Source organism: Heliangelus exortis, chromosome 11 (assembly GCF_036169615.1).
Source record: "Heliangelus exortis chromosome 11, bHelExo1.hap1, whole genome shotgun sequence".
Taxonomy (NCBI): domain Eukaryota; kingdom Metazoa; phylum Chordata; class Aves; order Apodiformes; family Trochilidae; genus Heliangelus; species Heliangelus exortis.
Genome location: NC_092432.1, coordinates 131,098 through 158,899, shown reverse-complemented (window position 1 = coordinate 158,899; position 27,802 = coordinate 131,098). Strand labels below are relative to the sequence as shown.

The window sequence follows — 27,802 nt, the reverse complement described above, 5'->3', positions numbered from 1 at the left end:
ATGCATAGGCATTATACACAAAGTTCGTGAACACAAACTCGTTCTTACAGTGCCTTACTATGTGCAAACTTTTGTCAGTAACTCCACACGAGAACAGTTTATTCAGGTCGGGGTTTTGTTTTTCTCCTCTTCTGCGTTCTCATTTCTACAACACCGAGCAACGCCCCGTCCCGGGGCGCTCCCTTTCCCGCTGCCGACCGCGCTCCCGCCAGGCTCGCGAGACTCTCCGCGTCTCCCTGGTAACGCCTACGCGGGGCAGGCGGATCTCGCGCCGCCAAAAGGCGCGCTGCAAGATGGCGGCGGGGAGCGCGGGGCCGTGAGGCGGGCGGTGGGCGCGGTGAGGCCATGCGGGAGGCGTGAGGCCGCGGGAAGGCTCCGCCAAGCGCTCCGCCTCCCGTGGCGCTCTGCATGGAGTGCGGCAGCAGCAGCCAGCTGGACCCCGGCTTCTCGCAGCAGGACACGCCCCGCCTGATCGTGGAGGATTCGCAGCCCGAGAGCGCGGGCGCGGAGGACGCGGAGCAGGCCTGCCTCGGCGTGCTGGCCCGCCTGCTGCCGGCTCGCCGGAGCCCGAGCCCCGTGCTGGTGAGTGCCCGGCGCGGGGGGGGGGAGGAGGGGGAGCGGCCCGGCCCGGCCCGACCCGACCCGACCCGGCCCGACCCGACCCGACCCGACCCGACCCGACCCGACCCGACCCGACCCGACCCGACCCGTTTCTCACGGGGACCGTGCGTCTGTCTTGCAGGGGCTGGTGTGCGGTCTCGCCGGCGGCCGGGGCCCGGGTAGCGGGGCGGCCCAGGAGAGACCCAAAGGTAAGAGGCGGCGCGGGGCCGTGGCGTGTTCGGGGGGGCCGCAGCCGTACTAACGACGCTGTGCTTGTAGAGCCGATGGAGAATCCTGCTCGCCCCGAGGGCTGCGTCGCTGAGGAGGTGCCAGCGCCCGCCGGGGACCGCAGGTACGTGTGCGGTGGCTCTCGGCCGCCTCCCCCGGGCCTTGCAAAACCGCTGTCGCCCGCCGCGGATGGGCTTAAAACACGGGCTCGGTGCTGGTTGCGGCCCTGCCCATGCCGCCGTGGCGCTGCAGTCTCCGGAGACCGGCCCGGCGCAGCAGCGTTGTCCCGGGCCGCGGCTGGGTGCGGGGCTCGGGGTGTTCGGGAGCGGCTGTTCAGGTGCTGCAGCTGCGAGGTCACTCCTCAGAAGACGAGTCGGGTGTAAGGAGACAGCCTGCTGGAAAACCCTCGGCGATACAAATAAGTCCTTCTGTTGCAGTGACCTCGGAAATGTTGGAGAAGGAGGTGAACGTGGTGTTGACTCTGCTGCTGCGCCCTTTGGAGGAGGTAACTTATCCTTTTTGGGTCTGTTCTTGTGGCTGTGAATCTCACCAACCATCTCTGTGGTTTTTCAGTTCAGCTGTCTCATCGGGGGTCATAATGGTTCACAAATTGTTGTCTTTTTCTGGAAATTTATCTGTATGCTTTGGTGATTGAAAAAAATTGCAGTTATTTCGTATAATTGTTGACAAGGATCTTGGAGACAGGAAATGATTTATAAAAGAGACATGAATGCATCTTGACTATTACGAGATGAAGCCCTTTTTATGGCAAAGAACTTCATAAAGGTCATTGTCATCAAAGGACGTTTAGGCAGAGTCTGTGTGTTATCAGGCTTGTTTTCTCATCAAATCTGCTACAATACCTAATGTCATTGTGTAAGACCTTGCTGAGTAACACTGCTTTCTGAGTTCATGGTCACTGTTCTGCTACCCTATTTTTAGTTAGTGTAGCTGAGATCAGAGTCTGTTAGTGTATTCAGAGTTTCAGCAGTAACCTAAATCCTTTTCTGGTTACAGGGTGTATCTTTTGCCCTTGTAAAATAATAAATGGCTTCTTGGTTTTTGTTTTTTATATATATATGTATAGATACACATATATGTATTATTTGTGGATGCTTGGTGTTAGATACAGGCATGTCACAGCTGCCTTTTGGAGCTCTGGAGCTCTCACAAAGCCAGGACTTGGAAAGTGACTTCATTCCCAATGAAGAAGATGCCACTCATCAGCTTCATGCTGGAGCTGCTGGTCCTCCCTCCAGGCTTGTGAAGAATGATAGTAAAGATGGTATGTGAAAATTATCTAGGATTTTCTTTTGTTGCTCTGTCAGTTCACTCTGATTTCTTTTGATTATAGGGTGTTCAGGTTTCTTCAGTGGGAAATAATGTATTTGTAGTTTTCAAAAATGAGTTCACAGCTCATTGGTAGCTGAAAAGAATTTTGTCCTCTCTTTTTTGGGGGGCTAATTAATTTGTTTTCTTGTGGCTGTCCAAGTGGAGTCATTGATTCTTGCACCTCTCTTAATTTGTTTTCAGAACATTGACATAATCTCATATTGAATCCCCTCCCTGGCAAAAACCTCATTCTGTCCTTTTTTGTTGCTATCATTAATGATAGTTCAACTTTTTTTTTTTTTCATATAAGGATTGTCTTGATATTTGTGTAGTTTACAGAACTACACTTTCTTCTCTTTCTATATTAATCTAGGTGACCTGAGTAACAACTGTTATTTTTTTTTCTCTCTCTTACTAGAACTGCATGGGGACAGCACGAAAACTGTCTCCAGCACAGAAGCACAAACTGCTTTGGAGAACCAACCAGAGAAATCTGAAAGGTAAAAACAGTCCCTGTTCTTTATAGCAGGTCTCTTTCTTACATTCTGGAAACTGATTTTTGTATTTCTTACTAGATTTGTAGATTCAGAAGGGTTCAGGCTTCAAACCAAGAAAGAAAAGTGCAGGGGAAAATGAAGTGCTGATGAGACCTTTTTGCAGCACAGCTAGGGAATGCTTTTCCCCATTCCTAGCTCAGAAAGGAGGTTGTGTCAAGCTCTTACACATGAAGATATCAGTAGGTTTATTTTTAAGGGAGTGTACATTGGAGAATAAAACATACCAATAATTTTCTTAAATGGCTGGAATATATTAAAATTAATAATTCAGTTTAAGTCACAGAAGTTATTTCAAAATAACTTAATCACAGCAATACAGTCTTTGGCCTCATGGGAGAAATCTGGACGTTAAGTGATGGCTATTCGAGGGTGCTTTTGAATTTTTATAAGCTTTTGTAATTTTAATGATTTTTAAATGTGAAGTTTCAGTTTGTTGAAAACTATTGTCATTTATGGCAAGTATTTAAGTCATTATTTTGTGGCAGAATACGACAAAACAATATTAAAAATACTAAAAATGAGGTGAAATAAAGTTAATAGAATCTGCATTGAACTGTGTCAGTAGAACAATCTGCATTCCATTTGAGCATCATTTAGATTCTTAGAAAGCTTGCAAAATAATTCTGAAGATGTAACTTGTTGAGGGTGAATGCGTGGCTTTTTTGTTGGTGTTTTTTTTTTTCCCCCCGTGGTATACACAAGTGAACGTTTTTGTGCTGATAAGTTTTCTTCACAGTGTTGCAGTATTACCTTCATACTTCGACTTTCTTAGGTCAGTGACTGTGTGTTTTTCTTTTCCAGAATTCTGCAGGAATCAGAGGAGGACACCAGGAAACAAATACCTGTTTGTGACCACACTAAAAATGAGAAATCCCTTGATTATGATCACAAGGAGTCAGATATTTTATCAACTCAGGAAGAGATGTTTCCTGAGAATGATATACCAGGTAACAACAGACAATCAGATGTCTCTCCAGAGATCACCATAATTGTCATCCATATTTAATTGTTTTAGGCATGTAGTATTTTAGGGTGCAGAGTGCTGGGAGTATTTTCCATGTAATTTCTGCTGAAATTGAGAATGCTTTGGAAATACAAAGATCACAGTGTCTTTCACTATACTGTGAAGCAATGTCCAAATGTCCCTTCTTGTTAGAACAGTTACACTGGTTTGCTAAATACATTTAATTTCCTTTCTTTATGTGCCCCTTGAAGAACAAACCAGAAAACCTTCCTTTTGCCCCCTTCTGAACCTGAAAAAAATTATGCTTACCCATGGATAAGTAGCAAATGCAAATATTGTAGACTTTCTTATGCAAGACCTTGTTCCTCTGATTTGGCCTTCCTGTTTGAGATTTTACAGCATCCTGAACTCAAAATCTTTGTAGCACAATTTTGGTCAATCTTATTTGTCATCTGAGTTAATGTTCCTTCCCTCTCAGAGAAGAGATTGACATGAAATAGGATTAGGAGAGAGGTAATCCTGGTATGTCTTGGGAGGAGGGTGTCTGTGTCTGGTTTTGGTATCCTCAATTGAAAAATTAAGAAAGACATTGCAATCCTGCTAGAGAAAGGCCTAGAAAATGAGGTTTTGAAGGACAACTTTGTCACAGTTTATAAAGCATGAGCTAAAAAGTCTTACTGTATGCTCTTTGTTTAGTTTTAATTTGTGCACAACTACTGTGTCTATACTGGTATGATCTTGTACAGATCCCTCCCAACTCACATGAAGTCAGTGGTCATTGCAAGGTGTCTTTCTTTTGTGAGAACCTTGCCTGTATTTGCATTCTGGTGGCGGGCCAAATGTGCTGACATAGGAGTCATTGGTCAGTTTTCTTTTAAAATTCCCAAGCAGGAAGACTTTTATGGTTTGTCCTGATAAAAATCTGTTCTATAGTTACAAGCTTGTCTTTTTCATCCCAACTATGTTATACTCACATTTCACATACTGAACTTTCATGTGCAGTCCTTCTTCAGCTCTGTCTGAAAATCATCTTGTCCTTGCCCAGCTGAGAAGTAACTGTCTAGTACTGTGGATACAGTTCCTCATTATTTTTTTGTCAGCTTGGTTATTGGCTAGATTGTTAACCTTAACTTCTGTCCAAAACTGCCGCAGGGAGTGGCTGTCCAACAACCAGAGTGGAAAAGGGAAATTCTTTGGTGTGCACCCCTGCACGCGGCCTGCAGCTCTTGCAGCTCTCTGGACAGGGATCCTTTGCACAGGCGGGCTGTTCCACGTGAGTGAAAAATCCCAAAACTATTGCAATAGCTTATTTCCACCTCTTTTTTTCTTTATTCAAGCACTTGTGCTTAATTTTAAGCAATCTATGTTTTAATTTTGTGCTCTGAGAGGGGCATTGCTTTATTTTGTGATATGAGCTGATGTTGCCTGTGTGGGTAATGGCCACTTCTTAAGTCTCTTTCTAGTGAACGCCTGACACTCTCTTTTTATGAGAAGACTCCTGTTGTGACAAGCTGGAGCTACATCTGGGGAGTGGTTAATGCACTTCCCAGTAATGTATGGTCTTTTCCATGTTTTCTTGTCTGCAGTGTCTCTTCAGGCCTAGTTATTCCCTCTCCAGTTGCCTTTGGATCCACTGTTCTTGTCCCCAGCAGTCCTACTGAACAGGAGCAAGCAAAAGGTAAAATTCTCAGCATACTGCTCTGTGGTTGTGCCTCTGTGCCCTGTGGTTTAGCCTGAGCATGCAGCCTTTTCAAAACCTGCTAACATTATATTTAAAGAGTAAAGCAGGATTGAGAACACTGAAAGAAGTAGAGAAAGGCAGATCTGTATTTGTAATACAGATGCTTATGTACTGTCAAGATTTCCTGCATAGCTGTCATAGTAAAATTAGTTCCGTTGGCCAGCTCCCCTTCACTCAAAACGTGGGAAGTACTTTGTGTGGGATACAGATTGCTGTTTGCAATTTTTCCCCTTTTGTAGGGACAAGTAATTCTTGCTGCAGGCAGACACCTACATTAAATATATGCTGTAAAGGCAATAAAAGAAGATAAGATTTTTACATTCACACATTAATGTATGAAAGAGTTCTGTGCACCGCTGGAGACAAATCTTGTAACAGAATATTGGAAACTTTAGGTACAACAGAAGAATTTGCTAGTAATGTATTTTATGCTCTTTTAAAACAGATGAACAGATGGAAATATCTGTTGCCATAGAAGACAGAGAGCTGATGGAGAAGCAGAGAGGAGATACACCACTGGAGATGGTCATCCCATGTATCCCACCAGGACGTCTTGTCCTGCCACAAGCTTCAACTCCAGTGTCCCAGAGTGCACCAGATTTCTCTCCTGGATCTTTACCTATACCATCACAACCAGAATTCTCTCATGTAAGGGTTCATTTAGATACCTCTTCTGAGGGTTTTCTGTGGCTGTTACATAAGATATGTTTGAGTCAGGCTCTGTGTTTCTGGGTTGAGCTTCCCTGCTAAGCCGGTTCTCATGAGCACTTTCATGTTCCCACCAGAGTTATATATTTATCATACTGTGTGCCAGTTAATCCCACAGAGAATATGTGGAACAGTCTAGGAGGGTGCAGTTGAGTTACTGAGCATAGAATTAGTTATAATTTAATATATGCTAGAAACCTTTTTTGTCCTTTTTTTTTTTTTTTTCTTTTCTTTTTTTTTTTGATTTGAGAGGCTGCTGCTTCTTGATGCTGAGCTGAGCATCCTCCACCTCAGACTGCATCATAAATTAGACGACTTCTATTGGGCTAGACCTTAGCATTATTTGTCATGAAGAAAGCAAAGCTGCTTTGTAAGGAAGCATAGTATTCTCCCACAAGGCTAGAAGTCATTTAATGAATTTTCCAATTTGCTTATTCTTAGTAGCTGCTGTTTCCTGTATGTTTTTCGATTCTGGAATTTACTACCGTTTTAAGGGACTTAACAGACATTTGGTGGCTTTACAAGTTGATATTACAAATTCTATTAATTTGAGGCAATAAAGGTCATGTTAGAGACTTGATTAGTTGAAGCAGGACTTCTCCTTACCTGAAAATGGCTTTCATGCTAACATAATAGATTCCTGCAGAGAATCTTCATGGAACACTTTTTTGTTTGACTAAAAACGGCTTCTGATTTGTCATACTTGACCTGTACTTCATGATTTGGTGGTCTGAGAGGTGTACCAAGTATTGTGCCTGACTTTGCCATAGAGGCACTAAAGGGTGGTGATAACTTCTCAGCCAGAACGGGGCAATTATGGCTCATATGAATGGAGAGAAGAACGTTCAGGGGGCTGGGTTTTTTTATCTGTAGTTTCATGCTAATCTTGCTCTGCTCTGTAATTCAGTCTAATGTTCCAGATAAACAGTCCTACTCTGGATGCCCTGATGCTTGATGTCCCACTTTCTTCATTGTAGGATATCTTTATTCCAACTCAGAGCCCAGAGAGGAAGCATGAAGGAGAAGAAAAAGCTGCTGCTTTAACACATTTAAGCTTACATGGAGATGTCTCTGGACCCACAAATGCTTTGTCAAAGATTTCAACAAGTGACTCTGAGTCCTGTAAGCTGATGCTTTCTGCAAGTGGCTGTAGCCAGCCCACAAATCCAGAGGTCAGTTTGGGCTCTCTGAACACAGGACAAGACAGTGAAGCTACACAGGCAGAGATGATTTCTGAATGTAAGGCCACAGACTTGAGACTCTGTTCTGTGGAGAATGACAACATAAAGCTGAGGATGGATGCAGGTGATCAATCCGTCTCTGAAAACTGTGAAAAAGCAAAAGAGGATTTAGAGACTGCAGGAAAGCCTGTAGTGCAAGTAGTTAGTGCAGAGATAGCAGGAGATAGGTCACTAGCCCCTACAGCTCATCGGGAGATTGATTGTGTTTCTGCACGTCAGGCTGCTGCAGATCAGTCTATGCTGCCTGAGATTCTGTCACACACTTGGAGCGGAGAAGCACAGTCAGAGAATCATCCATCAGAAGAGACAGCAGAACCTGAGACAGTTCCTGAGACCCAGTGTGAAGAAGAAAAACTGCAAGTAAAAGAGAAGCAAATAAATGAGGAAGGGTCCCTTGTTAACGTAACACTTTCTCAGAGACGTATTCTTGAAAGGGAAGAACAGTGTTATGAAGATGTGGAAGTGGAATTTGTTGATGGTTCTTGCAAAAATTTGTCTGGTCAGCCTCAGGAATTAGAAAAGACTGGACCAGAAAGCTGGGGAAAAGAAACTTCAAAAAGTTGTGCTTTTGACACTGGGCAGGCTAGGAGCACAGATAAACTCTCCTGTAAAGCTGCTTTGGAAAACATGCCTGAGTACAATGAAGTTTTATCTAAGCCTTCTGTAGGGGAGTTGCTGGAACAGCACAACAGTTTGTTTCCTAAGTTAAAGAGTGACATTCCATCAGAAGTGATGCTCTGTGCCGAAAATCATCCTGGCTGTTCAGAATTAGGACAGATAACGGTAACAGGTAATCAGCCACCACTTCAAGAGAGAGGTGTTTACCTGCTGGTGGCTCAGCAGGAGGCACAGATGCCAAAGAATACAGAGGATACTGTTATGAGGAGTCAGGAGCGAGAAGAGCAGATGCAGCCACAGGAGAAGGGAACTGTTAAATCCCCCAGTCCTTCCAGTGGTAAGTGAATTTAGGTTACTGGTTCACAGGTGTGTAGTTTGAGTCATGTCAGGGACATCTGTGTACAACCCTCAATGTTCTCAGGGAGTGCTCATCTTGGATGCCGTCTGAGCAGCATCTCATAAGAGTGGCGCTACAGGTTACTGTGTTACCTGAGTGACACCCCTTTGCAGATTTCTCCTTTGTCACACTGCTTCAGGCAAGAACGATAAGGTAATTCTTGCTCCTCACACTGTCTTGCTGTTTCATGGCAGAAGAGCAGAGCAACTTCGACAGCTCAAAGCTGTGACTTGGGCACTGCTCAAGGATTTTTTGTAACTTTTTTTTTTCCCCATGGTAAGCAACAACAACAGTGTCCTTGAAATGTAAAGGGTGTGTGGCAGTCTGTTCATTCTCTCTACTAGGTCTCCTTGCCTTATTTTTTTCCTTTTTTCCTTCTCTGAGAAGAGCTTTCTTTATGGAGGTGTACAGAGCAACTTTGAGCTAGAAACTAATACAACAAATTCATTTTCAGATTATTTTAAAGTAGAATGGCTTTTCACTCACATGTAAAATGTGGCTTGGCTGGTATTGTCATGATGCGTTGAAATCCCTTTAACATACTGTTGTGTAGTTACACACAAAATGTGGGATGCTATACCTGAGTTTTGTGCAGTTTTTGCTTTTTAGTTGACGTCATTTTAAAATGCAGAGTTCTGTACTCCTCAAATGAGAAAATAATAGAAAACGAAGTTTTACTTGAGTAATCTTTTATTAAAAACTGCAGGATCAGATAATGGAGCTTTCCTCTCTCATGATAACAGTAGTTGACTTCCAGTCTCCTGAAGTTGGTGATTTTGACCATTGAGGATCTGAAAACGTTACTTGTCAATAGATGATGGCTGTCTTTACATATCCTGAATAGACCAGTATGTTTGTTTAAACTTTTTTTTTGGTGATTTGCCAGGTAGTTTACACTCTGTGAATCATCTCAGTCCTTCAGTTAGAGTGCAGTGCAAGATAATAGACTTTTGCTGTGCTACTAAAACTAAATTACATGTCTAGCAGGGAAGATGTTTGTGAAATGATAGATTCCAGTTAACCAGTCTGATTTTCATCTGTGAAGCCTATAAAGCTGTGGGCTAGATAGATTTTCTCTTACCACTTGAAGGTCACGGTGTTGTTATGTAGCCCTATTTGTTCAAGTGGTAATATTTTCTGGTTTTACCTTTTGAGAAATTAGTGTAAGATGTGCTGCTTAAAAAACATTTCCTAACACTCAGTTTTCTTGTTTGTTTTATGTACTCAGTTCATGTCTGAATAATTTTCCACTCTTTGTTAGTAAAGGACATATCTCATTTTCTCTTTCACTTTATGTTGGCTTTTTTTCAAGAGCTGTGCATTCCTTCAAAACTTCTACAATCACTTTTAGGCATCCATTATTTTTTGTTACTGTTTCCTGAAATACTTGTTTAGTTTTTCCAGCTATGAATGGATCCTTACTGCCGTTTATGGCAGCTTTGGCTGCTTCTTCTTGAAAGCCTTCTGAGCTTGTTCTTACGTGGTTCCCTCCCCTTTTCTTCAGTTCTTGTGACCTTGAACCGTGCTGACTTCTGGAACATGTGATCCTCTTTGGAAAGGTCAAAATGGCAGATTTCAAAAAGCAGCAAGATGAAGATCTTTCTTCTTTATGTCTGAACAGAAGTAGGTGAGATGTCTTTGAAGTGCTAGATGGAGACTTGGCTGAAAAGGGATTGAGTGTGATACTTATGTGTGGTTTCCAAACCAAATTTGCTGATGAGTTTGAGAAAGATAGCTGTCTAATAGTATTGAACTGGATAGCAAACAGAAACTCGAGGTACTAAAAATAGGGTGAAGGTAGTATCTTGTGTTGTAAGATAACAACAGGTAAATATTGATACCTGTAGAAATCAGATTACAGTGAGGTATGGAAAAGAGATGTCAATGCTTATTCAGGTCATCAGTTTTGGAGAGACTTCTAACAAAAGATAAGAGCAGTTTTCAAGTTAGTCTTTGCTATAGTTATCTGGTTTGAAACAAAGCAATTATTTTCAGGGAGCTTGAATCCCTGTGTCCACAGCTTTATAAGGTTACTACCATCTGAGAGCACCTTCTGCAGTGCTTACTTTATTTTGAGCTAAGTACATGTTTAGTCCTGTAAAAATTTCCATGGAATTCTGATACCTTCTGTGTTTGGATTTTAAAACTCTGCCAATAATATAGTGATAAGAATGAATATGTACTGCTGAGCCCTGCTTAATGTACCAGCTACCATAGCAATTTAATTGATTTGATTTTGCACCCGTTCTTCTGAATGCCGTAGAACCAGTCAGACGTTACGGAGCTTTTTTTTGGTTTTGCTTTTTTTAACATCCTATAACTACTGACCATCACTTTCTTTCAGAATATTATAGCAAACTGCTTAATTGTGGAGGCTGAAAGTACAGTGTTTCAGCTGGCCAGAAATGGGGTGTGCGTGTTGTTTTGTTGGGGTTTTTTTTGTTTTTTTTTTTTTTGTTTTTTTTTTTTTTGTTTTTTTTTTTTTTTATTTAGTGCATTTACTGAATGGAGAGTCTTTGTTGGCTTAGGGAACTGGTGCTAAGCAAGTAAGGTACTAGAGGCAACTTGATGAGTTATTTTATCAGTCAAGACAGTAGTGTCACTAATTTTAGGTTAAAGTTCTTAATTTGTGATATTTAGATGTGTCTTAGCAACATCTTGTCAAAAGTTTGGAGGCTGCCTCTCTAATTATATTTAGGGGAAGCTTTGAATATTGTTTGCAAGGGTACAATTGAATTACGCTGTATTTTTCAAAGTGGGTAAAAAAAAAGTTTCAGTGACAGATCTTGGAGACTGCACATAAAATCTGAATCACCAGGGTTTGAGATACTCTGTGGACTAAGATGACCAGCTTCTTTGTTAGATTCTTCTGTTGCCATTTAAGTTTGGTTTTGTTGTGGATTTTTTCAGTCTTTCCTGTTCAGTGCATATATATGAATATGAGGGTAAAAATGTGTATCCTTATCAAGAAAAGTATGGTTGAGGAACATGCTGAGTCTGAAGTGATGTCTTTATTAAGATTGTGTCTTGAATAGGTGTATTTTACTCCCCCACCATGAAATTTCCACGTGTATTTAGGCTTCAAAGCTTCCTAGGGTGGGAAGTTAGCTTAAATACTGGGTAAAAAAACAAGTTTCCTTTCACCAGGTGTTAGTTTCATTTGGTGTCCCCTAACAAAATCTCAGAATTTTGTGTGGAAATTTGCACATGGCAAGAATCTAGGAACTTGATTTTAGTATCAGAAAATCTGTTTTCTTTCGATCAAGTTTAAAGTGCAAAAATTGTAGGAGCTCCAATGTTATTTTAACATGAAGTTGAATGACAAAGTTATAGGTGCAATATTCTTAATTTCCTGTAACTGAAAGGGAAAAAAAAAAAAGCTTTATTACAGAGAAAATTATACTTTGAGAGGTTCTGGTTAAAGTAGTGGCCAGGAATTTCAGAGGTGTTCTGATCTCATTGCATTTTGTGTTCTCAAATTAACTTTTCTGTGAACAAGTCCAGAGCATTTAGTGTGCTGGTGCTGCATGTTTCTGAAGAGAATTTGGCATAGGCAAGAGAACAGTAGTGATCTGTGAATTTAGAAACATTATGCTTTTTATGAAATAAAATAATATGTTTGGCAATACACCGCCAAAATTATGGCAAGATAAAGATGAGTAGCTGTCGTTACATTCATTTTCAGTTTTGCCTTTTACAGAACTCACACTCCAAAGCATTGAACGTTTCTTTGTACTTGAAATGTTTTTTCTTAGATAAATCTAAATGCAACTTAAACACATCACACTTGGCTGGATTTTTTTTCGAAACAAGATAGTAGGCCACTCTGGAGAAAATGAACACAGAAATTAATGCTGGTGGTTGTTTTGTACATTTGTATTTCACTAGAGGGTTGTGTTAGGAGAGAGTTCAGGCTTTTGAGATGTTCTGCCTGCTGTCTTCAGACTCGTGAAGCATGGGAAAATATGCAGACTGAGACTCGAACTCTTTCCATCACTCACTCGTGAAGGAGTGAAGAGCTTTAGAACATTGCCTTTACTGTTAAAGCAGCTTTGTTCTCATATTAGCTATTTCCAACAGGAGTCTAATCCCTTATCAACAGATTATGAAGCACAGACTTTGGATGAGGACTGCAATGAACTTTGAGAAGAGTCTATTGGAGCAGGAGTAGAAACTGAATGGTGAAGTTTGCAGGGGTATCTTTTGTTTTTGAGGTTGCCTGGAATAAGATACTAACTGTTTAGTTACTCTACTAAAAATAGTCAGAGGGTTGAATGTGATAGAATGTAGGGGTAGGGAAAAGATATTTACTCATTTTAGTCTGTTTCTAGGACTTTATGGAGTTTATAGAAGTTGTGGTTGTCTGTGAAGTCTTTTTGTAAATTGTACAATTTTGTACATACAAAAACTTATTCAGAAAGTTATCTTTTACTAGTATTAAAATAAGAAGAAACAGATAAGCAGTGCAGTTAATGCAGCACTTGCAGTACTTAAGTTTAAGCGTACCATGTTAAATAGAAAGTTAACAGTTAATATTTTTATTAAAATGGTGAATAGTAGTGCTCAAGCACTTAAGTCATCTTAACTTTGCCTGAGGTTTGGCTAAAACGATGATTCTTAATCAGAAAGACTTCTAGACATAAAGTTGTTTCCTGTTTTCTAGAGGGGTCCTTTTGATATATCACAGCTTTATCTGATATACCAATGGAGAAAAATGTATGTAATCAATCTTTTGTCCTGTCTATTAAGTAGTTGTGCTAATGAGTTAAGAACAGAGCTAAGAAAGTAAAGAGAAAGTAAAAGTTCTTAAATAGAAGGGAGTGGTGGGTTTTGTGTTCTGTTTTTTTTCCTCTCTTTTCTGAATACAGAGAAAACAGTGGCCATCCACTGCTGCTAGCCTGCACTGTAGATGTTGATGTGGCTGAGAGCCACACAGTAGAGGTGACAGGCAGGAGAGAAGAACTGAAGGAGACAGAGATGCGTTTGAGCTGCTGAAGAGCTGCAGGCTGGCCATACACGTGGTGTGCAAGCATCGCCACAGTATGCAAAAAAGGCAGTGAGACTTCATCTAGAAGAGGATGATAGCTCTGTTTTGCTGTGCTTGACACAGAACTGGGAGATCCTTCCTCTCCTTCCATTTTGAGGATGCAGCTTTTCCCTGTGCTGGTAGTTGCCGTCTGCACTGTAATAGAAACATCTATCTCTCCCCGTGGCAGGGTTACCCAGGGAAAGGACAATTTTTTTATACCTTAGAATGAGCAAACTTGAGACAAAGTGGGCCAAAGAAAGACCCAGTCTTTTGAAGCTGAAAAATAAAAATGTTACAGGGTAATGTCTTAATGACTTAAGTTCATACAGAGAATTAACATTTTTTCATTGTCACAGCAGTTGATGCAGTTACATGAAAGCAATTAAGCTTTTGGGCCTACATATTTTTTTCAGGTCTTGTGAGTGTGAAGGCTTGTTTGTTTTCTCTAACAGTATCTGTTGGTTTAGTAACTATGTCTTATTAAAATGCAGGCTGATCATGTAATAAATTCTTTTGATCATTTGTTATTAGCCTGTCAAATGTAGATTTGTAGGCTAGAAGGAATTGTGGAAGCTAAACTGATGAAAATTCAGTGCAGTTTGAGTACTTCACTTTTTATTTAAAACATTTGTAAATTGATATGTGCTATAGTTTGTGATATGACTGCCATTGGTAAGCTGTTTGTGAGGAGTCTTTGGCCTTCTGATGTGTTGTGTACCTGTGAAAAGTGAGTACCATTGCACTGTGAAATACCTACAAAATACACTGAGATCATTAGGTTGATCTCAAGGCTGTTTCGGTTGCTGAACTGTATCTTGGAAACCTGTGACATCAGGGCAGGTGGTGGGTTTCAGAGTTTTCAAATGGGCAATAGATAGCTTTTTGCTGCTTGGGGTTTTCTTTTGCAAGGGGGATTGTCTTTTTCATGTATTCATGGCTTCATTTGCCGCAAGGTAGTTGTGTGATCTGAATATCTAGTGCTAGCTCTTGAATTTAAGTAACTTGAATTTGTGTTTTCATGACATTAGTTAATGATTTTCCAATACTGTTTATTTTGGGGGTAATTTTATACATGCTTCTTAAAATTGAGGAGTTACATAAATTGTGACTTGCATTATTTGAGTAGTATCTTGATTGAAATGCAAAGAAAAAATTCTAGGAAAAAGTGACAAAATTATGAAAACCTCTTTTGACCTCTTTTGGAAGAGGAAAGGGTTACTCTGTTGGTGTTACTGAGTATTTCTGAGTATTTGGAAAGAACACAGCCTGCAAATTACTGATATACTATGTTGAATGCTTGCAGATAAATGGCATGGGGTGAGGCAAAAGGATGGAGCATTTACTAAGTTTTTTAAGCATTCTATCTGCTAAATACTGTGAGATCCACATGTGGTAAATCCATGAAGGCATGGTTTCCCTGGTGGGAATAGGCTGCCTCAGCCAACAGACCCTGCAGACCCTTTGTGCTTGGAGACTGCACAAGAAAGGGCAGAATTAATGGAGAGGAGGAGGAGGAGGCCACCCCTTCTGGTGGCAGCTTGCAGCTAGTTAGGAAACTGCAGAATCTGTCACTTTTCTTAAAGCTTACTTTCTAGTCAAACTTCTGCTGTCTTTGTCTACCCATCAGTTGTGTGCTACTGATTGTGCTCATAGGTGTGTATCTGCTCACTTTTTATTGAAGACTGTTTGATAAAGCATCATTCTGTATAAATTTCAGGTTATTAACTCAGGCAACACATAGCTCTGCCACTTTACTTCTGTCCTGACCTTTATTTCTGTTTCTATCTTCGTCTGCCTTTTCTGTGGAAAATCCTGAGCAATTCTAAAGCAAAGGTGTACTTACAGAAGTCCTATTTGTGACAGAATATTTAGTCGTATGTTTATTTAGCACCTGGGGACAGCTGTATCAGGATGGCAGGAGCCCAGATGTTCATCTAGAGAGATTTTCCACACAAAATGTGTGGAAGATGAGTTAGAGCAGCTGTCCTGAAATCAGAAACTGTTCAGGAGAGTTTTGTACTGGACAGCAGCAGGGTTATACTTTCCCCCAGCACAGTGAACCTGTGCTTTTGGTATTCGAACCCAAGTAGTCCCTTGAAATTACTGATCCTGGCATTTTCTGCTTTTTAGGAACTCAGTTTCGTTTTACTTTGCCAAAGGATGGTGGCAGTATTCAGTCCTTGACCAGCATAACACCACCTCTTACTGGCCAGCTTAAAATGGGACCCAGAAGGCACAGCACACCAATTGGTGAGTTTGAGTAATAGGCCTTGTTCTGCAGCAAAAGTCTGCTTCGAAGCTTTTGACTCTTGATGCAGGATGTGATTTGGTATCTCAAGCCTACCTTGGCAGAAGGCATTGCAGGTGGCACCATTGCTTTACTATGGGGACGGCTCATCCCTTCACAATTTCCTGGGTCTCTAGTGAAGGTGTTTGCTCCCAGAGGATGGGGTGGCATGGAATAGATCTTCCTTGTACTCACCATATTCCCACATACACCTCCATAAAGAATGTAAAAGACTGTTCTGAATAGTGAATGAGTTTAGACTAAACCAAGATGGTTCCAAATAATCATCATTTTAGTGGAGCTTTCTCTGCTAGGGTTCATGAAACTGCACTTGTATTTGCTGGATGAATGGAAGTGTGTGTTTCTGCTTGGATAGTAGTAAATTACTCTGTTGCCAGCTAAGGGTGATACCTGTATTACTGATAATAATATATATCTGCTATAGTATACATCTACTACTATATATTTATATTATGTACTATATCTACTGATATAAGATACCTGTATTATGGTACTTTCGTGCTTCAGAACTCTAGATTTCACTATTACTGATAATGATGCAGTGAGGCATCTTCAAAACAAAACCTGAGCCCCAGCAGTGTCAATGACAATAGCTACTTTTCAGTTTACTTTTTTTGCTTGTTTGTTTTCCTATTTTCAGTGGATGATAGTTGTCCAGACAGCACTATAGCAACTAGTGATGTTACAGCAGAGGGCACAGACAATGTCACCGTGGAAAGTGCAGTGGTGTCAGCAGATATGTCAGAAGTGTGTGAGAAAGGAGACTGTCATGTTGCTTCTGAGCCTGATGCAAAACTCTCTCTACGAATGAACCTTGTTACACCTTTGAATGATGGGAGTGAGGAGTCCCTGCCGTTCAGCTTGGAAAGTAAGAGCGTGAAACCTTGACATTTACAGGTCCTACTGGATCTCAGCCCTCAATCAAAACTTCTTTCTGGCATTGCCCAAGACAGTTTTGTGGTATTCCCTGAGATAGTCTGTGATTTTTCTTATTTTTCTTTTTGGGCAATGTCACTCAAATTTGTTTTTCTGTTTCTGCAATTCTCTAAGCAAGGATGGAATGAGAGGAGAAGCCTCTGTTGTGAGGAAAGGTATTTCCAGCAGTCTGAAAAATGTGATGTATAGTGACAACATCACAGGACAGGAACTGGAGTTTGACTAAACTCCAGGGGGAAAAAAGTTGGAATTTTAATCTGCACAAAAAAGTTTGAAAGCTTGTTAATCAGAACAGTGACATTAAGTTTGACAGTTTCTGAAACCTAGAAACTCATGTCTGTGATGAGAAGATGGGTGGCACCCTTTGTCCAGTGTTAGTCAACCTTGCTCTTCACTAGGTGTGGCAGGACACAGAGGGGGCCAGAGAGTCTGTTCAGGTGACACCAGAATGGTGCTTTCCTTCTTTCTTGTTTCAGAGCCTACAGCCAGCGACAGGAAAGATGGATCTTCTGCTGCCAGGTAACTGGGCTTGTTGCTGCACAGGGTTAATACAGAGTTCTGGGTAAATCCTTTTCCTTCTTGTTAGCAGCAGCAGGGGAAAAAATAATTAAATGCTTTTAGCAGTAGCCATGACATGAACTCTGTAGTTCCTGCAGCAGGTTTGAAGTACGTGGGCAATGTGGGTGCCCCACTTGCCCTTTCATTACAGGCTTTGTGCTTCCTACTAATATCAGCACTTTGCCTCATTTTGGTTGTAGGCAAAAGCAGAGTGTGGTTTGTAAGTACTAGTAAGAATCTGAGTCACAGGATAATGACTTGTAGTCATCTAAGTGAAGTGTAATGGTTTGAAACAGTGAGAAGACTTTGAAATAAACTCAGTGTCTCTAGTCCCAGGGTTGTATGCTGGATAGTAATCATGCCTCAGTTGTTCCTCACTGATAGGATAGATTGCCTTTGGAGGAGGATGAACTTGGTCTACTTTGTAACTGTCATTTCCAATATTTTTGTAGTGTCATGAAAGTCCCAAGAAGTGAGGCATAAGTGGTGGGTGCCAGAGGTAGTAGATGGTGAAACTCCTGATGGCACTGTAGTTTTCCACACTTCGTTTTCTGGAACTGTTATGTTGCTCTTGGCTGGTACAATATCTGCAGAAATGATGGAAATGTTTATGCAAGTGCAGCTTGGTTCTTGACCGTTGAGAGTTACTGTCTCTCATTCTGTGGCTTTATGGGTCAACAACCACAATACCAGTTGTGGATTTCCTGAGGGACTAGAGTGCTCTTGTTTTGCTGTACAAGGGATTTTCTCACTCCCTGATGCTTTTTTGTTTTTGTTTGTTTTAAATCTGCACTGCTAGCTCCCAGAAAGCATCATCTGTGTTTAGTCGTGTCTGTGAAGTTCGTCGAGAGGATGAGGCCAGAGGTCATGGTCTTTCCACTTCTCCATTTAGGTAACTCCTCACAGTCTTTGCCTGCCAGTCCTGGCAGGATTTATATGGATTGGATTTATATGCACATATTGGATTTATGTGCACATGTGTGTTTTCTACATCAAAGAAATTGCACTAAGTCACTGCCTTTTGATGGCTTAGAAGGTTGGGAACAATGGGGTAAGTATAAGTCCTGTGTGTTTGTATCTCACATGGTAATCAGACTTACCTTTTTGTCTGAGCAGAGGTGTGATTCCAGCTCGCTAATACGCTTTAGTAAAATACAGTGATTGAGAGAACCTAGATCATGCTTACAGCTGTTTGATAAAGATCTTTTCCTTTTCCTGATCCAAGATCTTCTGACGTATCATGTTTACTACTGCTTTTGCTATTTGTCTCCCTTACAAATCCGTTAATTTTTGCTTTCTCTGGTTGCTTTAAAAAGGACTGTACCACTGCTTATCTATGGTGATAAGGATGCTAGCTGGAAAATGTAGAAAATCTGCTTCTTCATTGTTTTCTATTCTGTCTTTTGATGGGGCATTGAGGTCTTGGTCTACAAAGAAAGAGTAACTTCTATTTCAAGAGCATTGAACAGTGATACTAAAGAACATAATGAACAGGGAGTTTCAGTGCCGGTCAACGTACAGTCACTCTTCAAAGTCCTCAAGTACACAAGGAAAACCAAATGTATGCTTCTAGTAAGGGTCAGGATACTCTCCCACATAGTACCTGACAGCACTTTTGACAGGTCTTAAGAAACAATTGAATGAATACCAGGATGTGTGTTTTTTTTATATATAGTGCTATCACACAAGAGGCAGCCTATTGGTTTTCTTTGGTTTTTATTCAATAATTTTGATCTATATGTGACTGTTTTCCAGGGGGAATCTGTTCAGTTTTCCTGGCACACAAGGAGATGCTGAATTACATAAAAATCCCGGTGGCTGGTGGTACCAGCAGCACAAGGCAGATGACAGTGGTGAACAGGTCCTAATTCCCCAGAGGATGGAGCAGGACTGCCATCAACAACCTTCTGGTGCGGAGGATGGGGATTCTGCAGAGACTGGTGTTGTAGGCACTCAGACAGAAGAAGGGAGGAGGACACAGAAGAAACCAAGTAAGGCTGTTAAAATCGATGGGAGCAGAGAAAGGTGGCCAAACACCAACAATAAAGGGATTCAGACTACAGAAGACTCTCCTTTTACCCTGGCAACTGTTACAAAAGCAACACAAACATCAGGAGAAATCTGTAGGCAGGTGGAAGTGGGAACAAGTATGTCTGGACAAAGACCTGGGCGACAAGATGTGAATGTCCAAACTGAGGAGAGTGGTGAAAAGCTCGTGAGCGCCTCTGGAGAGGACACGGACTCTCTGCACAGTCAGGTGGGGTGATGGCTGCCTGTATTTAATTTTACTGCTTTAAAACAGTGAAGTATCTCTTCAGCCAGCAAATTTACTAGCAGTAGGTTCACTTGGAAAAATCCAAAAGCCCATTTAAAATGTTAATGTCTACTCAGAATCTAATGACTTACTCAGAAATGCTTTCTTTTCCTTGTGGACTATTTTGGGGTGGGTTTTTTTGTGGGGGTTTTTTGTGTTTGTTTGGTTTTGTCGTTGGTTTTTTTTTTTTTTCTTTCTGTTTGTTTGTTTGGGGTTTGGAGGTTTTGGGCTTTGTTTGTTTGTTTTTTAATTTGTCCTGTTCATTACAGGGAGAGGAGGAGTTTAACCTTCACCCACCCAAAGGCCGAGTTCAGCATCGCCATGTGCGGACTGTTCGAGAAGTGCGCACTGTTGTGACAAGGGTTATAACAGATGTTTACTACATAAATGGTGCAGAGGTGGAACGAAAGGTAGTTGAGGTAAGTTCCTGTTTTTAGGGCTAAATGTAATGTGTTGGCAGAAAAATAAAATTAAAATGAGAATGTGCTTTGGCTGCAGAAAATTAGTTGAATGAGCAAGTCAGCTTGCTGTGATGTTAAACTTTTCTCCATGTGAAAACATGGAGACTATTTAGTGCATGGAGAAAGTTGTCTGTTTATTCCTGTTGTATTTCATGCCTGTTACTGTATTCTGAGGAAACAAATTTTTTGTCTTTCACAGAACTGAATGAAAGACTTTCCTGTGTGGCTCTAGCTGTTTTAAATTTATTGGGGTTTTGTCAGAGTAGGGAGATTTCAGAATGGTCAGAAATTCTACTAGTAAGCAAAAATCACTTTTGCCTCTAAAATTGAGCTGTCTAAAGTTGTTCAACCTGTTTTGCAGCTCAGTGTCATTTTTCACTGCACTTTTGAATCCCGTGGGCCAAATTTTATAAGAGGTCTACAAAAAGTAACTTGAAAACACGATTATTTTTGCATATGTCCATTCATTAACCAGCAAATCTTAATGGAATCTCAAAAGATAGCTGACAAAATCTGAAGTTATGTGCACAGTAATCATATCAGTCTGCGAGCCATAAAATGTTACTGCTGTTCTGTAACATTCTGTATGAAGATGAATAATCTAAATCTTGTGCTGTGTTGTTACCATGAGTAAGGATAAATTAGTTCAGTGTAGAGCTTATACTTTCACATTTGATGCAACACATGAAATTGCTTATTGTGATGTTAAGTTTCCTGAAATGTGCTTATAAAGGCTGTGTAATCACAAATATTTCCAATTTATCTACCAACATTTGATATCACTGTTTTGTAGATACATATTTTCATATCCATAAAGCTGGCTCCACATGACCAGCTGTGAGAAAATGATCTTGGATTTTTAGTAACCGAAGGTTTCTGGTGTCTCATGTATTTGTTTCACTCTCTCACCCTTGAAGGGTAGAAATTACTCAAAGGCAGACTAATTTCGTCTTGTTTCTGTCTAATCTCTGTCTTGTTTCCTGATTTATTAATGCAACTTCTTTCTGCACAGCCCTATAGTGAGAGAGACACTGTCTGCCCTTCATCATCCCAGACTCAAATCTGCATGGCCCCCTTCAGTTCCATGGATGTGCTCTCGATTTGTCTGTGCTTTGCCTGATGATTGCAGAGCTTCCATCTGGATAGTGCATCATCTTTGATAAAACATTTTTTTATCTTCTTAAGGAAACAGAAGAGCCTGTAGTGGAGTGCCAGGAGTGTGAGACTGACACATCCTCCTCTAGGACTGCAGCAGGCTCATCACTGACCTCAGGGGACCTGGGTGATGTCAGCTCCTTCTCATCTAAGGCCTCAAGCCTCCACCGTACATCCAGTGGAGCCAGCAGTGGTCACTCTGCCACACACAGCAGCAGCAGTAGTTCGGGGCAAGGAACTGGACCTGTCAAAGGGAAAGTGTGTGGGGCAGAAACTGGAGAATTTGCTTTACCCGTTGGCAGAGGCATCTTAAGAAAATTAAGGTACCTTCAGAGCTTTGGGAAAGGAAGAACAGGTACTTGCAGAAGTGAACAGCTGGCTTGGGTGGAATGTGAAGGAGGGAATACTGTAAATCAGACATTTTCAGGGAAGGATCTGACTTGATGCATTGAAATAAGAAGATAGTCTTTGCTTTCACATCTGTTCTTCCTGAAGGAGTAGTTTGTTTCCTTGTGAGGCATTGTTTGGCCTAAGCTCTTGCCAGTTGAGCAGCAAACAGGGCAAGATTCTTTCCCTGTGATCTTGTGAGATCACAGGGAAAAAGCAGGGATCCCAGTGAGCTGGCTTCTCTTTTCAAAATACTTAACTCATAAATTCTCTAGCCCTAGGAAAGGAGCTGGTCAGCCAGCATCTCTGCTCAGAGTTAACCAGACAGGATCACTGCCTTGTGAGGAAGAGGAGGACTCTCTGCCTGGCACCCATCAGGGTGGCCAAGCACCTGTGACACCTCGTGGGCGAGGAAGAAGAGGCCGCCCACCATCTCGAGCAACAGGAACAAGGTACTCTGGAAAAAGGAGACTGTAGTTTATTGACAAGGAAAAGAATGGGGAGCTGCTGTCTTAATGTAACAGAGAAAAAAGAATATTGAATGTTTCAGAAGCTAGTTTTTGGTGAAAGCATGCAGCAGCTGCAAGCATCTTGCCCAAGTATTCTTTGTTTAGTAACTGTTTTTCCTGAACTGTCTGAGAGAATTTTTATCTTTTTTCCTTCTTGAACTGCTTCTTTTTTTTTTTTTTTTTTTTTTTTTTTTTTTCCCCCCTCAGAGATGTAGCTGCACTGCCTGGTGTTGAAGATCTCTCAACTACAACATCACCTGAGGAGAAATCATGTACTCGTTCAGTTTGCCTGCCAGATGGAGAGGAGGAATCTGAGACGGCTGGCTTCTGTGCCTTGCATCGAAGTGACTCTCCAGAAATCCCATTACAAGTGGTGACTGGTCCTTTGGACTATGCAGACTCATCTTCTGGGAATAGTTTTGTGGGCCTTAGGGTTGTAGCAAAGTGGGCCTCAAATGGGTACTTCTATTCTGGAACGATTACCCAAGATGTAGGGGCAGGAAAGTACAAGTTGCTCTTTGATGATGGATATGAATGTGATGTGCTAGGAAAAGATATTTTACTCTGTGATCCTATCCCACTGGAGACTGAGGTGACTGCACTCTCAGAGGATGACTACTTCAGTGCAGGTAAGACCAGTGATTGAGTTCCATCTTTGGGTTTTCTGAGCTGCTGAACGCAGTAGAAGATGGATGCTTCTCCAGGAGGACAAGAAGTCTGGGCATGGTTGGTTAGTGGGAGTTTTTTGCTGTCTTGTCAGGTGTGGTGAAGGGACACCGGAAGGATTCTGGAGAGCTTTACTATTGCATTGAAAAGGAAGGCCAGAGGAAGTGGTACAAACGAATATCTGTCATCCTATCTCAGGAACAAGGAAATAAGCTCCGGGAGCAGTTTGGGCTAGGTCCATATGAACCTGTCACCCCTCTGGCCAAAGCAGCTGACATCAGTCTTGGTAAGGGGAGGGGCTGTTGACCTGCTGGCTGCGGTGGTCTGCAGCTTGTGCCTTTGAGATGCTTCTAGTTCCTGATACGAACTAGTCATGTTTAAGTTTTTCTGGGTGTTCAACAATGCTTTTGATATTTTATAATGGCATCTTTGAGATATTTCCCGTGTTTTTCGCCTTGCTCAGAGAGCAAGAGAGACTCAGAGGGACTCAGTGGTATTCGCTGGTTTGTGGAGGGTGCTCTGTTTCTTGTACTCATTTACATGTGTGGATGGCTGCTATGATACAAGCTCTTCAGCAGTACTGGGAGGAAAAGAGACAGGGTTTGAAAATAAAGAGAGAGAAGTGAGATATCTTTGCTCTTCTGCCAGAGGGTGGTAGTGTGTACCTTCTAGGTGGTGCTGAGTTTAGCCAAATCTGGACATACAGGGTGGGTGAAAGCTCATGGAACTAGATGACACTTGGTGACAATCTCTGCATACTGCACTGCAGATAATCTTGTGGAAGGGAAGCGGAAGCGACGTGGTAACCTTGGCTCTCCCAGTACTTCCAGCAGCAGCACAACTCCCACTCGTAAAGGGCAGGAGAGTCCCCGTGTCCCACCTGGCACACTGTCTGGGAAAAGGAAACTCGTTGCTTCTGAAGAGGAGAGATCCCCAGCTAAACGTGGCCGCAAGTCAGCAATGAAACCTGGTGAGAACATGAGTTTCTGCTCTTAAACTTGCATTCAGCTATTTCTGTAATTGATCTTTTTGCTTCCCAAAAGCAAAATGTAAATGAGACTATTTGCTTTGCAGGATTTGAGGCTGATTCTCCTTGGATGCATTCAGCAGCCAGTGATATTTTTAGCATAGTCTGAGTATTTACCTGCCATCTTTTCAGTTCTGTCTTTTAGAACCATTCTGACTTCAGTGTTGTGATTTGCTTCTCTCCTTTCTTGTCTCTTTTATCTGTTTAGTTAGTCCTGAAATGCCTAGCTGTTAAAGGGATCCTTCACAGCATTAAGTGTTGTTCCAGGATGTTGGTAGGCTGGTGAACATTAGTCCCATTCAGGTTTCTGTTTGAAGATTCTTTGCAGCCAGAAGGGTAGAAGATTGCTACCTATCATAGTATGATCCTAACCCAATCCTGCCACTCCCTGTCTCCTCTACTAAAATAACAGAAATTGAACATATTCCAAATGTTACCCAGGGTCTTTGTGTTGAACCTGACTTTTCAGACTCATGGTGTTTCTGTCTCTCTGCAGGGGCTGTGAGAGACGGAGAGTTTGTAGGCACATGTGAAGGTGCAGATGGGGTAGAACCTCCAGTACTAGGGGACCATCATGGACTTCTGCCCCACAATAAGACCCTCTTTTTGGGCTATGCCTTTCTTCTCACCATGGCAACACCTATTGACAAATTGGTGAATCATCAGAAGCCATCAGATGGTCCTACAGGGAGCAGTGAGGAGGAAGAAGGTGAGACAAATCTTACCCATTGCATTTCCAAGTGGAATGCTGTGGCTTTAGTGTATGGACTTAAAGATAGATTATAGTTATAGCCAGAAAGTGAACTTCCTTTTTCTGCTGCAGAATTTTTACCGATGACTCCATATGACAAACGTTACATAGCACAGCAGCTGAGGGCAGGAGCTGGCTATATCCTGGAAGACTTCAATGAAACCCAGGTAAGAGTTTGCTTACTAATCTAGAACAACAGCACAGAGCAGTTGAGACTGGGATGAATTTCTTTGGCTCATCTTGTCCAACCCCCTGCTGAAAGCAGAATTAAATAGAGCAGATTGCTTAGCTCCTTGTCCAGTTGGGTTTTTTTGTATCCTCAAGGATGGAAACTCTGCAACTCTCTGGCCAATTTCATCCTGTATTTGACCACTCCTGATTGAAAGAAAAACCAAGGAAAAAAAAAATAAATGGTATTTCCTGCATTTCAATTTGTACCTGATGCTGCTTGTCCTTTTAGTGGATAACACTGATAAGAGTTTGTCTCCATCTTTTGTGTGCCCTCCTATCTGTTATGAATGTTAATTGATTACTCACCCAGGCTTTTTGACCTTTAAGCATACTCAGCTCTCTTAGCCTCTTCTTGTATGCCACATGTTCCGGTGCCTAAATATCTTAGTGGCCCTTGGCCTTGTCTTAAATTGTTGTGCTGCAGAACCTAGGAGTGGGTGCGGTACTCCAGGTGTGGTTTCACTACTAGTCTGTGTCTCAGAACACTTAGAGGTAGAGCTCTTCACTCACCAGATCTAAATAGACAAGTAATTTCATTTAGTGTCATCTTTACTTTAAAATTAGATTTTTAATAGACAGGATAAATTATTCACAGAGCATCTCTCTTGCCTGAGTGTGCAGTGTTTTCTGTAGTGACTTACTAAGTCAAACTAAAAGATGAATCTTCTCCTTTGAACTGGAAGAGATAATTACGATACAAAGACTAGTAGGCAGAGTTTGCCTGGGAACTAAATAGCTTGGAATGGGTGACTATTGCGGATACAGAATGTGTTTACCTAATTCACGTTTCACATAATATGGCTGTGAAAATCAGGGTTTCAGTTGCTTTCTTCTTTAAAGTATGTACCAGCAGGGTAACTTTGGGGTTTTTTGCAAGCATTGTCTCCTGTTTATGTGCCTTTTTGTCTCTCTATCTCCCCTGAAGTGTAACACAGCATATCAGTGTCTGTTAATTGCGGACCAGCATTGCCGAACTCGGAAATACCTGCTGTGCCTTGCCAGGGGGATCCCTTGTGTGTCTCATATCTGGGTCCATGACAGCTGTCATGCTAACCAGCTTCAGAATTATCGAAATTACCTTTTGCCAGCTGGTTATAGCCTCCAGGAGCAAAAATTGCTAGAATGGTAAGTGACAGACAAACATGATTTGGGACCACAGGCCAAAGACTTAATCAGAGAGAATTGTTATCCTTAGGATGCTCTTCAGTACTTCAAGTTATGAAGGTGTCCCTAGTACTACTCCCCATGCTTTCCCTTCCATATAGGAACAGCACTTCTATCTCTTTTCTTGGATTTACAGTGACTTCTAATGCTAAGGTATGTTTGGGTGCTACATACACAGTAAAGACAGTCTCCTGGGAAGTGAGAGAGATGTCAATCTCCTCATGAGGAAGACTGAGTTCGTGCAAGGTTTCCCACACACTTGCCTGACTTCTGTAACTGCTCTGAAATGGATAAGGGAGAGTAATGCTACTGTAATTTCCTTTTCCTTTGTTACGTTTTGAAGCCAGCTTCTGCGTTTTCTGTTGTCTAACCCAGTAGGTCTGTTTTGAGAGAACAACTATCTGGTCAGACTCCATAGGCAAGGTGATGGGTGGACAAAAGCAGTTTGTAAATCTCTGATGCCTGTCTGCTCAGCCCTGTCAAAATGGAGGTATTTTGGATATGCACAGAAAAAGTGGTTCAGGATTAAGGTGGAGCTTTGCCTAGTTTTGGACTTAGGCTGCTGCACACACACCCTACCAATGTTGTCTAGTCTGTTGTGCTATCTGTAAACAGAGACTAATTGTTCTGGGTATCTCAGGAGGGGTGGCAAGAGAGCAGGTCATTGTATGCAAGATATTAAAAGAACCAATATAAATAATAAAAATAAATATTAAAAAATGAATATAAAAGCCAATCAGGTGACTGAAAGAAGCAGGTAATGGTCTCAAAGTCTCAGACTACTGGATATTTTTAGCAGTCTGCAGTTCTTTTTATTCTACAGGCATCCACGAGAAAACCCATTCCATAACCTGAAGGTTCTCCTGGTGTCAGACCAGCAGCAGAACTTCCTGGATCTGTGGTCTGAAATCCTCATGACAGGGGGTGCAGCATCAGTTAAACAGCATTACTCAAATGCTCACAACAAAGGTAATCATTGAACAGTTTCTCAGGCCTAGTGGTTGGGAATCCCGTGCTGCTGTGGTCTCTGGTACGGTTTAAAACCATTTAGGATGGCTTATGGGGGTGTCTATAAGCAGAAAGCAAGGCAAAGGACACTAGCGTGCTGCTTAAATGTCATCTAGAGGCTTAAATCTAGAAGACTTTCCTTCCAGGGGAGATGCTGCAGCAATTCCAGACACAAGCTGTCAGCTTCCAGCCTGTGTCAAAAGGGAGAAATAGGCAAGAAGTGTTCCTAGACCTTCTGAAGGCCACTAAAGCTGCTTCCTTGTCCTTCTGAACTCATCTGTCTCTCCCCCTCCATATAGGATGCGGGAACTAACTAGTACTTACACCCTGTGGTCAGCATTTATGGTTATCTAGCCCTGCCTGTAATCTTGGCTACTGGTTTTCTGCTAGTTTCTGTCTGAACTAGAGGGAATCTTTTACTTGCAAAGTGTAGTGTTGCTGTGGGGCATGCCTTAACTTTTACCAGAAGAATTCACTGGCTATAAATGAGAGGACATGGAAGAGAAATTCCATGGTGAAACAGGCTGATCTGCTGCAGAGAACATCACCTGACAGATGGCTGTCTCTTCTCCCGTGCAGATATTGCTTTGGGTATTTATGACGTGGTGGTGACTGATTTTTCCTGCCCAGCTGGTGTCCTGAAGTGTGCAGAAGCTTTACGGTTGCCTGTTGTTTCGCAAGAGTGGGTGATCCAGAGCCTTATTGCTGGGGAGAGGGTAGGCTACAACAAACATCCAAAATACAGATATGACTATGTCCCCCAGTAAATGAAAACTTTGCCCTGCTGTTTTGCAGACTGTGTTTTAATCAGGTTTTAAATGTTTGTGTAATTGAACAATGTGCATGGATTATTGTATATAGTTTTATCTGCTGGACTTTTATGATTAAATAAATGTTCAATCTCTTGTGGTA

General features: G+C 41.8%; 1 protein-coding gene across 5 annotated transcripts; it reads left to right on the top strand.

Moving 5' to 3' along the window:
• The first annotated feature begins 192 nt into the window (after window positions 1-192).
• TP53BP1 (tumor protein p53 binding protein 1) lies at window positions 193-27,802 on the top strand. 5 transcript variants are annotated; one of them, XM_071753946.1, is made up of 28 exons: window positions 193-337; window positions 457-582; window positions 743-809; window positions 880-952; window positions 1,266-1,333; window positions 1,955-2,113; window positions 2,579-2,660; window positions 3,519-3,664; window positions 4,834-4,954; window positions 5,268-5,359; window positions 5,868-6,070; window positions 7,108-8,326; window positions 15,546-15,665; window positions 16,364-16,591; window positions 17,136-17,178; window positions 18,017-18,109; window positions 18,973-19,474; window positions 19,801-19,950; window positions 21,178-21,470; window positions 21,810-21,986; window positions 22,251-22,672; window positions 22,804-22,995; window positions 23,479-23,679; window positions 24,233-24,445; window positions 24,560-24,654; window positions 25,644-25,843; window positions 26,706-26,851; window positions 27,470-27,802. In XM_071753946.1, exons 4-28 carry the CDS (start codon window positions 885-887, stop codon window positions 27,655-27,657), a joined length of 5,421 nt encoding a protein of 1,806 aa, XP_071610047.1. In that variant the 5' UTR covers window positions 193-337; window positions 457-582; window positions 743-809; window positions 880-884; the 3' UTR covers window positions 27,658-27,802. The 5 variants fall into 5 exon arrangements, with proteins under 5 accessions (XP_071610047.1, XP_071610042.1, XP_071610045.1 ...); XM_071753941.1 differs by having other exon boundaries at window positions 265-582; XM_071753944.1 differs by lacking the exon at window positions 1,955-2,113 and having other exon boundaries at window positions 265-582.

Excerpts from the sequence above, each read along its gene's own strand:
- TP53BP1 (XM_071753941.1), top strand. The coding sequence starts at position 409 with ATGGAGTGCGGCAGCAGCAGCCAGCTGGACCCCGGCTTCTCGCAGCAG. Across the intron at positions 19,475-19,800 it reads CGGACTCTCTGCACAGTCAG|GGAGAGGAGGAGTTTAACCT; the intron begins GTGGGGTGATGG and ends TGTTCATTACAG. Across the intron at positions 24,446-24,559 it reads GAGCAGTGAGGAGGAAGAAG|AATTTTTACCGATGACTCCA; the intron begins GTGAGACAAATC and ends TTTCTGCTGCAG.